Source organism: Suncus etruscus, chromosome 18, assembly GCF_024139225.1.
Source record: "Suncus etruscus isolate mSunEtr1 chromosome 18, mSunEtr1.pri.cur, whole genome shotgun sequence".
NCBI classification, from domain to species: Eukaryota; Metazoa; Chordata; class Mammalia; order Eulipotyphla; family Soricidae; genus Suncus; species Suncus etruscus.
In genome coordinates this window covers 13,869,928-13,881,722 of record NC_064865.1, presented here as the reverse complement: position 1 = coordinate 13,881,722, position 11,795 = coordinate 13,869,928, and the positions used below count along the sequence as shown (strand labels likewise).

General features: G+C 37.0%; 1 protein-coding gene across 1 annotated transcript; it reads left to right on the top strand.

Moving 5' to 3' along the window:
* Positions 1-8,774: 8,774 nt before the first annotated feature.
* Positions 8,775-9,263, top strand: C18H6orf141 (chromosome 18 C6orf141 homolog). Its single transcript, XM_049765229.1, has one exon. The coding sequence runs from the start codon at positions 8,775-8,777 to the stop codon at positions 9,261-9,263; it is 489 nt and encodes a 162-aa protein (XP_049621186.1).
* The last annotated feature ends 2,532 nt before the right edge of the window (positions 9,264-11,795 follow it).

The window sequence follows — 11,795 nt, the reverse complement described above, 5'->3', positions numbered from 1 at the left end:
GAGTTCAGAGAGCATTTTTGTATTGTGTTTTTGTGTTCCTTGAGTATATCCTTGGGAATGGTATTGCTGGATCATATGGGAGCTCAATCTCTAGATTTTTAAGGAATATCATATTATTTTCCAGAAAGGCTAGATTAGATGGGCATTTCCCCCCAGCAGTAAATGAGTTTCTTTCTCCTCCACATTCATGCCTGCAGTGGTTGTTTTCTGTGATATATGCCAACGTCTGTTGTGTGAGATGATATCTCATGGTGCTTTGGCTTGTATCTCTCTGATGATTAGTTAGTTGGAGCATATTGGAGCATTTTTTCATGTGCCTTTGTCATCTGTATTTCTTATTTTGAGGAAATAAATGTCTGTTTATTTCTTCTTCCCTTTTTTTGATGCGGTTAGATTTTTTTTCTTGTTAAGTTCTGTCAGTATGTTGTATGTCTTAGATACTAACCCTTATCTGGTGGGTATTGGGTGAATAGTTTCTCCCATTCTGTGTCAGGTGGCCTTTGTATCCTGGTTTCTGTTTTCTTTGAAGTATAGAAACTTCTCAGTTTAAAGTTGTCCCATTTGTTTATCTCTGTTTCCACTTGTATAATCTCTTTTGTAAAGAAAGTAGTCAAAACTTATGCCTCTCCCTAATATGCTGGTATGCTAAAAATTAAATAGTCTTTTTTTAATGTATTGGAGCAAAGGAAGTCCACAAACTATCTTTCATCTATATCTTTTTCTGCAATATCAAAGGCAAGAAGGTTACACATTTAACCTGATGGACACTTTCTGAGGTTGGAATTTAATTACTTAGTAGGTGGAATTCATTCCAACCAGCAAAACAAATATGTTGCTGTAGTGGCAACTTCTCCAACAGCTTTGACTTTTGATCAATTTTAAGTCTGATTACTCCAGTTTTCTCAAAAAGTTTGTGAACTCCTAAAACTTTTATGGTAATACCTATTTACTTACATTAGAATTTTTATATTAGTTAACTCTGGTTAACATAACATAAGATCATGAGGACTTAATGGCTTGATCACCAGGTTTGCTGGCATTGCCAGCCGGCAAGTTCAACTTCTGTCCCTCAGGTGCATTCTGGACAGAGAATGTTCCTCTCAGCTGATAACTGGGAAAGAAAAGGTCCCAAACTGATGTCCAGAGACATTTTATTCTATTCTAACAATGCTTATATAGGACAAGAGAAACTAGGTCTGTAGGGTTGAGGGGCAAAGATGGAGCAGAAGGATCTTCAAAGGAAAGTCAAGTATCAGGGAGAAGTTAAGCATAAACAGTGGAGTATAGGAATGTTTAGAGAGTAACACAATGGGTTAGAAAATAGCTTTATTTCTCTGGACCAGAGCTCACTCTGAGGTAGGAGGGATCAAGTAAAAGTGGTCTCTACTCAAGGGGAGATGGATCCCTTTTTGTGCTGTGCTTCTCCATCTCTGAAGCAGTGTCTGAAGTCTTTACCTTAATGAGAATCTCTGGAACTATTGCTCTATGGAACTATAATCCTTGGAACTATTGCTCTGCCAGGCTGTTTAGGGTCAGCATAACGAGGTGGATCCAATAAACAGGTATTCCGTATTTTCTAGCTCTGAAGATTGGAAGTCTAAGATCAAGAGGCAATCTGGTGGGGTTTCTGGATGGAGTTTTCTTGCAAACTTGCAGGTGTCTGCCTTCTCACTCTACCTTACAGAGTGGGTGGGAGGTCAGCTGACTAGCAACCCATCATTATCACTTTTTTGAACCTTGCTTCCAAATGACCCTATTTTCTGTTAGACACTTTGATAATGAGGATTCAAACCTATGATTTGAAGGGATAAGGTACATAATTTGGCAGTAGTTGCTGTTTTCATGGTTTCCAATCCCTATATCCAAAGCAATACAGGTAAAAATCCCACTTATTCCATGACAACTTTCTCAATTGTGCTAGTTCTTAGCTATTTTCTTCTTTTTACTAAATTCCTGAATCCCACCCCCAATATATTCTTACTTTATTAGAAGAAATAAATTGTGTACTGTTCAAATTGACAAATCTCAAAAGTAAAAGACCAATAAGAAGTCATTTATACCTCAGTAAGTAAGAATGCACCATTATAAAATTTTGGGATATTTCCTTAAGTATAATCAGAAGAGTCTTTTTATTATGTGTTGTATATCATAGAACTTAAATTATATTGCTTTTATGAGGAACTAGTAATACATATTGTGTTTTTTATGAGGAGCTAGTAATAAATTCAGTGCCAAAGTGTGGAACTACTCAGAGAAATGATGTATTGGTCATTTTTGTGGTAGTGGTGCTGGATAATGGTGGTGATTGGGAATCAGTCCTGCCCACGCTTAGGACACCTATTTGATATATTGAGCGCAGAGCCCCACACAAGAGAATAATGTGCTTCTTGATTTGTTACAAATAGACACTAAATACAAAGTCAAAAAGAAATTTTGGTTTTCTTTATTGTGTTTAAGTTGGTGTACAAGAAGACAGCACAAATCAATGTGTCCTGGAAGACTCCAGAACAAAGAGCAGGGAGAACTTTCAATGGGGAAAAAAGGGGTAAAGAAGGAGTGACACATGTTCAGCACAGGAAAGTGTGTAAGATCCAAGAAGTTGAGATATAGGCACAGTGGACAGAAAATGATTCTCCATGAAACCCATGTATCATTAAAATGTAAAATATTCACTTCTCCAGGTATTATTTTTATTTTATGTATTTTTCTTTTTTTACTTTTGTGGCTACACAGGACAGTATTCATACAAAATACAAAGTAAGTCCCCTACCTAATGTATTGTTGCTCTGGTCCCTTACTTTATTAGCTTTCCAGGTGATCCAAATAAGTTTCAATTCAAGAACTTAAGGTCTGATAGAAGGAAGCTATTGATAATGGCTAAAACGTCAAGCCAGTGGGGGATAAGGTAGCTAAAGGCGAGAAAGTGAAATGATTACAAGTGATATTGTTTCATAAGTATTTAAAATAACTACTCTTTTGGTGGAGCAAGTTTTATTTATTTAAAAATATGACGGAAAAGAAATCTTGTTCAAAGAGAACAAAGGCTCTTGAGATGAATTCAAAGGGCATGAAGTTCAAACCAAAAATAATTGCTAAGTTTAATGGAAACAACAGAAATTATTTTTCCCATTGAAATTTCTAGCAGATATAGTGTCTGCCATCAATTTTATGATTCTTAGGATATCCTAAGATATCATACTCCTTATTACCCTGCATATTTGTAACTGTAACAAACAATTTAGAGAGGAAATAAAATAGTTCCCTGGAACATCTTTTGTCAGCTCTCACGTATTTTAAGATATTAAAGCATTCCATCTTCATAAAGATGTGGTATATATACACAATGGAATACTATGCAGCTATAAGAAATGATGCAATCATACAATTCATTGAAACATAGGTGGAACTAGATGATATCATTACATTAATGAAGTAAATGAAGTTAAATGAAGCCAGAAGAAAAAAGACAAATGTAGAATTATATAATTTATATGTGGTATTTAAAATAATTGTATGAAAATACAATTGTTTAAAGAAGAAATGCCTTGATCATTGTTGGTCCCATAGTATGGGGGGGGGAGGACAGAAATCAAGTGGAGAGGCGGAGAGGAGAGAAGACAGATGAGAAATAACAGAGGTCAAAGATCAAGGGAATTTTGACATATGAAGGGGTTTAAGACCTAATATCCAGAGTCAACAATACTGAAATCATGAGATTCAAACTCTAACTAACAAACATAAAAAAATGTCTGTGAAGATGGCAGACTGAAATGAGGGTTAGAAGAGTGAACCTGAACATATTGATGGATTAAAGTTGAAGATGGTGGTAAGATTGGTGTTAAAAAAATGTATGTCTAAACACAACTATGAATACTTTTGTAAATTGCTGTACTTCAATATAGTAAAAAGTTTCAAAAATATATTACAGCACATAATATTACTCTGTGGGAGAAAGCTATCTAATTTTCTGGTGGTTTATATTATTTTTAGCATATATCTGTATTTATTGAACACTTCCTTCTTTTTTTTCCTGTTATTTTTTGGGACACACCTGGTAATGCTCAGGGATTACTCCTGGCTATGTTCTTCAAAAATTATCCCTGGCTTGGGGGTCCATATGGGACACTGGAGGACTGAACCGCATGCCAGACAAAAGCCCCACTGCTGTGCCACCACTCTGCCCCCTCAACACTTCCTTCTTAAAATTATTTTATGATTAATAGATAACTTCTTGACATCTAGAAATTTAGATTTAGAAATTATGGCTAATGAGTCTGTCTCATTGCTTGATAGATTGCCCCCACTTCTTATGCCCAATGTAGCCTAATCTCCTATGGCAAAATATAAAGCCTCTATAAAACTGTGTTTTATGTTACTACTGCTACAGAATTTAGTTTTTTTATTTTAATTTATTTATTTAAAGAAAATGAATTACATAGTTGTAATAGTTGAAATACATTTGTATCCACGTAAGTGAAAGTAGTTATTGAAAAAAATAGAAATAGAAATTAAAAAATAAAATGAAGAGAAAGAAAGGAAGAATGAATGAAAGAAAGAAAGAAAGAAGCAAGAAAGAAAAAAGAAAGAAAGAGAAAGAAAGAAAGAAGAAAAAAAACAGTTGCAAGCACATTTGTGAAAATTATTGTATATCCAATTAAGTCATTAATACAGTGGCAAAAGTTTTAGTAAGCGCTTGTTAACTGTTCATTTTATTAAATTGGGATGTTGCTTTAGGATGACAGCATCAAACAAATGAATTTGTCCATAAATTCAAAGCACTATTAGTGATACTACAACTTTTAGGGACATGTACTCAGTTGCCAGGCCTCCCAGAATTAAGAAGGTATGAGTATATGTTGCCCTCCCTCACTCCAAAAAGTCCTGGTGATATCAGCCCCAAACTGGTGTACCTAAGGTATGGTCATAGTAGTATCCCAGAAGGGAATCAAAGAGAGTCAGTGATCATGCAAGACTATTAGGGAAATAGTATTCTGGGTGCTGAAGGCAGCATGAATGCTTTCGGGTGAGCAGGGACTTGGCCATTCTCTTTTCTTGAGATGGTCAGCTTTCTGCTGTGTGGACCAATGTACTCATAATATTCCATGGTCCAGTTTACATCTTACTTGAGAAAAGATTGAGTCTATGGAGCTGGCCTAGTTTAAACATGATGACTACATTTTTGGGCATATTTGCAGCTGCCCAGCATACAGGTATTTCTTTGGAATGCTCTCCATATTCATTCTCATATTGCTACTTGAAAGCATACCATAATATGCCTAACACTTATCTTTTAAAAATTCTTTTATTGAACATAATCTGTTGTATGCTACCTACACAGCTAAACCTTGAACCTTAAATTTTCTTCCAGATAATTTCATTTTACATTTTAACATTTATGATAGAAAAATCCTCCTGAAGGGAAAAATAGAATGAAGTTACTCAATAACTTACTTTCCTTATATGCTTAGTAGGTTAAAGTAACAGTTTTCAAAAGTCTATCAACAACATTGAGAAGTTATTGCACAATAAAAACTTAGAGAACATGAAATTGGGCCCATTCCCTCCCATGCTCCCAACACCTGAAACTTAGCTGACCCCTAACACAGACTCAGTAATTTCTGATTAAATAAATGAACAACATGCTAATGAGGAGCTGGCCTGAAGCCTCCTCAATCTTCATTAATCACTTGAATTATACCAAATATAATTATACCAACTCGCTATGCCTCATTATGTATCCTTGAAAGATACACAATGTACATAATCGAAATTTCCCTTGAAATGAATTACTGGAATAGAAAATAAACATAAATATATATTATTCGGTTTTATTTATTATATAATATATATTAATATAATATATAATATGTAGCATATTATATATATATTGGTGTTTGAGGGGAACCACACACAGTGATGCTCAGGGGTTACTCCTAGCTATTCGCTCAAAAATCACTCCTGACATAGAGGACCATATGGGATGCCAGGGGATCGAACTGAGGTCTGTACTAGGCTACCACTGGCAAGACAGACATCTTACTGCTCTGTGCCACCACTCCTGCCCCCAGTACTATATATTTCAAATAGAATATGTGGGAAGGGGATGCTTTATAAGTTGGTCAATGACATTTATTTTTTTAAGGTGATGATAATAAATGAGGACTCCCCCCAACAAAATAACATGAAGTTAAAAAATTATATAGTAGAAAGGTAACTGAAGTAGGAACAAACATTTAAATAAACATATTAGAATTCCATTTCCATTATTTGCCTGTGCTTGACCTTGGCAGATTCTTTGTTTGGAGCCACACTGGGCTGTGCCTCTTCCTGGCTCTGGTGCTCAGAGTTCATTTCTGTATGTACTCCAAAGATCATAAACAGTGTTGGGTTTTAATCAGGTCAGTGGTGCAAGGCCAGAATCTTACTCTTGTACTATCTGGTCCTGAAAGTACATAACTTCCCTGTTCTTCTAAGTTCTCAAGGAAACTATAGAAAGAATGCCACTTTTTTTTTAATGGGGTTTGAATAAGACATGTTTAAGTACATAGACCGTTCAGAATAGTTCTTCTCTTCTTTAAAACACTCAGAAACATTACTTGTTATTTGCCAGTACATCAATGCATGACCAGGCTTCTTATCAACAAGACCTGACCCAGGTTTTCTCACACCGCCTACATTTCTTTTGTTATACCAGCTGGTAGATGCCAGAATGCCCTCTTTCCTAAATACCTTTCACCATATTATACTGGCAGGAATGACAACACACTAGTTATCCTGGATCAGATAGGAAAAACAATGAACAGTATCTTATAAAACCAGCACCTGTTACCACAGTGGACTGGACATCACAAATCAATAGGCTCTTTATTTATTTTTTATTAGTTAGTTTTCTCAAATTTAGTCATAGATTAGTGTGTAAACAGGCTTATCAATGAGTGGATTCCCAAAGACATATGTTGTTAACCTCTGAGGTTAAAGAGAAATAAAAGCAGAACTGGAGGGCAGGGGTGCAAAAATGGGAAATACTTTACAAATACACAAATTGAAATTAAAATTAAAATACAAAATCTCTCTGAGCAGTTTTTTTGGTTTTATGTTTGACATCCTGTTTTAAATTAACTACCAAGATGGAATAGCCATTAATTAAAGTGAACACAAACAGTTGGAACCACTGTCTTAACAGATATTGACCCAAACTAACAAACCAAAAAAAAAAAATTCTGTCATTTCATCAAAGGCTCCAATTTCAATCATCAACTATGTTTATGATAAACTACGTTTAACAACTACGTTAAATAGTTGGGTATGTTCATACCCACTATGTTATCTTTCCTGTCCAATAATCCATTTGCCAAGCTGATCTTTTGGCCTATATTTTCTAATCTGGGATGATGAATAAAGTGGCATAAGATTCATAGTAATATGAAAAACTCAGGATTTGATTAACTTTAAGTACACACACACACACACACACACACAAACACTCACCTTTTTTGGAAAGACACTATTTCGTCCTGGGCTTTTGAGAGGGCATAGTATAGTACAAGGGCATCCTGTGCCTTGTTCATGGAGAAAGAAAGAGTAAGGTAAGCAGGGGACAAGCAGGTGGCATTTCTTGCTTGTACGTAATTGAATGTAATTTCCCTTCTTTTTGATCTTGCTGATCTAAAAAAAAAATTCTAAAAGAAAGAAAGGAAGAGAAAGAAATAAAATAGAAAGAAAGAAAGAAAGAAAAAAGAAAGAAGAAAGAAAATAAAAAGAAAGAAAAGAAGTAGAAAGAAAGAAAAAAGAAGAAAGAAAATTAAAAAAGAAAGAAAAAGAAGAGAAAAAAGAAAAGAAAGAAAGAAGAGAGAGAAAAAGAAGAAAGAAAAAGAAAAAGGAAGAGAGAAAGAAGAAAGAAGAGAGAAAAAGAAGAAAGAAAGAAGAAAGAAATAGAAAGAAATAGAAAATAAAAAGAAAAGAAGTAGAAAGAAAGAAGAAAGAAAATTAAAAAAGAAAAAGAAGAAAGAAAAAGAAAAGATGAAAGAAGAAAAGAAAGAAGAGAGAAAAAGAAGAAAGAAAAAAGGAAGAAAGAAGAGAGTAAAAGAAGAAAGAAAGAAAGAAAGAAAGAAAGAAAGAAAGAAAGAAAGAAAGAAAGAAAGAAAGAAAGGAAGGAAGGAAGGAAGGAAGGAAGGAAGGAAGGAAGGAAGGAAGGAAGGAAGGAAGGAAGAAAAAGAAAGAAAGAAAGAAAGAAAAGGAAAAAGAAAGAAGAGAAAAAAGAAAGGAAGGAAAGAAAGAAAGAAAAAAGAAAGAAAGAAAGAAAGAAAGAAAGAAAGAAAGAAAAAGGAAGGAAGAGAAAAAAGAAAGAGAAAGAAAAAAAGAGAGAAAGAAAGAAGAAAGAAAGAGAGAGAGAGAGAGAGAGAGAGAGAGAGAGAGAGAGAGAGAGAGAGAGAGAGAGAGAGAGAGAGAGAGAGAGAGAGAGAGAGAGAGAGAGAGAGAGAGAGAGAGAGAGAGAGAGAGAGAATGTCAAGGACAGGAAGAGAAGGGAGAACTGAAGGGAAAGGAAGAAGAAAAGCTATTCTGAGCCAGGGGACCGTCCCTGGATCAGAGCCAGCTGTAGGACCCAGAGGTAGCAGAAAGGAAAGGGGAGGCGCCAAACACAGGCCCGGCCTTAAATCTGATTTGGACTCACAGGCAGGGGAGCCGGGCGTGGCCCCAACACCTTACCCAGGACCAGCCAACGCCCCGCTTTCGCTCGGAGTGACCCCCAGAAAGAAAGAAAGAAAAAGAGACGCATGAATGATCCTCCCTCCCGGCTGGGGCGCAGCCTGGGGCGCACCAGGGTCTGCGCGCGCCTGGCAGAGGCACCCCTGGCCCGGGGAGCCCCTAATTCCTCACTGGCGAGTGTCAGTGGAGGAAGTGTCACCCCAGAGGACGGAGGCACCGGAGACAACGTGGACTGTGAGCCCTGGGTCCGAGAGAAAGTGCTATTCCTCCTGCACCCGGAGAGGAGGTGGTTGGGGAGCCAGGAGGACCCTGGACGCCAAGGGGCGGACGCTCCCCAGGAACGCGGGTGCCCCTCTCCTCCCTTTCTATCTCCGGAGAGAATTCCGGGCAGTCGGGGTGCAGACAGCCAGGCCACCAGCAAATCAGTGCTCGTGCGGGTCGTGGATTACCAGGTGACCCAAGAATTGCTGCAGAGCGCGTGGACCCGGGGCCAAATGACAAGGCGCACCGAGGAGCGCACCATGACCGCCTTCACTTTTCGCACCAACAGGGAGTGAGGCACCCTGGGCACGGAGAATGGCATCACTGACTGCTGCAGAATCCAGCATTTATTTAACAGGCTTCCCCCAAAATTGGTTCCTTGATGATGGTGAACCAGAAAGACCAGAGGCGCACCTGGGGAAGGAGCTGGTGGTTCCACTTTTCCTAGGGAAAAACATGTTCTTTTTGTGCTTTTATTGGTTTTTGGGCCACACCCGGTGACCCTCAGGGGTTCCTCCTGGCTCTGCGCTCAGAAATCGCTCCTGGCTTGGGGGAAGAGAACCATATGGGATGCTGGGGTTGGAACCCCTGTCCGTCCTAGGTCTTCGCATGCAAGGCCCTTAAGCCCTGCGCCACCCCACCGGCCCCAAAATATGCTCTTAAACCTGCTCTGAAACCTGAACCAACTCTAAGAACTTTGAGAGCTGCGAGATACAGCTTCAGGGGGGCTGCTGGCATCCCCACCCTGCAGATGGAAGGACTGTAAAGAAGACAACTAATACTGTTTTGTGGCTAAAAGTGCTGAACCTTTTCTATGACACTTAGGAGAGAAGAAAAGAGGTATTTTCAAAATGGCAAATTTTAGAGATTTTGAAATAAGGAAAAAAAAGTTCTTATTTGTTTTGTTTTGTTTTGCATCACGCCCTACCTCCCCCTAAAAGGCATAGATGAAATGTGTCCCTTACTCTTGGCTAAGGGGGTAAGAATTGTTGGAGAGAGGCTTGTTTTAAAAGCTGAAAAAGAAATGGGAAAGAAAATAAAATAAAGAGACAAGTAAACGCAGTTTTGGCTCTCTTTCAGTGTGCCTATTTTTTTTTTTCAGGGGTTATTTGTTTTGTTTTGTTTTGTTTTGCTTTACATTTTAAGTGTTAAGTAGATGAAGTGGGGCAGACAGAAAGTTGAGTTCTAAAGGCGAAATGCTATTTAAATGGGGTCTGCTTTGATAACTAATTTCAGCTGGCAAGCAAGCTTTTAATCTGAAATTTAATCAATTTAACCTCTTAACCTATGTTATGTGCGAATTACTAAACATACATTCTGCTCTTATGGTTCACTGAAATGTGTATTTTTCCATAAAGTGGTTGTATATCACATTCTTGGTCTTAGTTCCTAATTAATATCATTTATAGCCAAGACTGGGTTAAAGTACTTCCTTTCTGATGAGTTAAAATAACTTTCTCTGGGGCATTACAAAACTTCATTTTGATTTTATGTATTTTTTTTATTAAATAACACACACATATATATATATATATATACAGTTTTTTTTAACTCTTCAAAGAATAGACTGACATCATTTGAAGTCAGATACTCCCCCTAGAGAAAATTTTCTTGAATTTATCTCTGTTGAAGAAATACTCTAGTTATTGCAAGAATTTACAACATCTGGGACTCTGGCTTTGGAGGAATAACCTGTTATTTTTGGAAGAATAAACACAGGAGCCCTGTCTCTACTTTTCCTTCACTACTCATTTTCAGTTATTACTTAACTGCCTTCAACAAAATAGCTGTGTTCCAGTTTTCTAGATAAACTAATGTGGATACAGCATCTATAAATGCAAAGTGCTATTTTGTGTGGTAAGTCCCATACTTACAATAGTTATGCATGTGATAATCTCCCTCCTTAAAATTTGGAGATGGCCTGTAGAAGAATTTACTTGGGGTGGGAGGGCATCAACAGATAATTGAAGATATCCTGAGTTTTTTTTTACTGGAAAGATCCTCAAGCTTCCTTGAGTCACTTGGATAGTTTTGGAAATACCTTATAGCTAACATTATTAATACTATGGTTGAGGGCCAGACCACAATCATGACAGTTACATCAAAATTATCTCTGAGGGTGGTAACTTTGAGAACCACTATTCTTATTATCTTTTATAAGAAAATAATAAAGATAACGTTACTTTAACTCCACTAATACTGATATTAATACTACTACTAATGATAATAATCACATTGATTACCTTGGGTTGGCAGGGCCTATTGGCTGGAAACTCACCAATAGCCCATTTTCAGGCCAAGGAATTTGCACCTTAAGCTCATCTGTTTATAGACTGCCAGGTGTTAAAAAAAGATCATCTAAACTTCATAAGACTGAATAGAATTTTCCATGAACAACTCTACTTGACTCCTATATAAGGTTACATTTCCTGACAAATATCAAACTTCACACTAAATTGTGTTGTGAATCATCCTATGATACCCAGTAACTGAGCACTTAACATAGTTAACAAGAAAGACCTTTATCATTTCTTTCTGTATCTTTGACTATAAAGAACAGTACAACTTACTTGCTTTGGTTGTATAGGCAAACTTTGGAGATGAGCTTCTCCATCTTTTATGTGTGTTTAGGCCAGTGCTTAATCCCTGAATGCCCATGAGTGCTACTTGTTAAATATAATAGTAAATAAATAATAGTTTCACTAAGTTTCCCTGAGGATTAAGTTAAATGAAATATGCCTAGAACAATGTCTGGCAAGTAACAGATATCCAAACTATTATTAGTTTTAATTCTCTTTTTATCCTAACCACACTTTAGTCTTTTATTT

Coding starts and splice junctions, on each gene's coding strand:
- C18H6orf141 (XM_049765229.1), top strand. CDS start 8,775: ATGAATGATCCTCCCTCCCGGCTGGGGCGCAGCCTGGGGCGCACCAGG.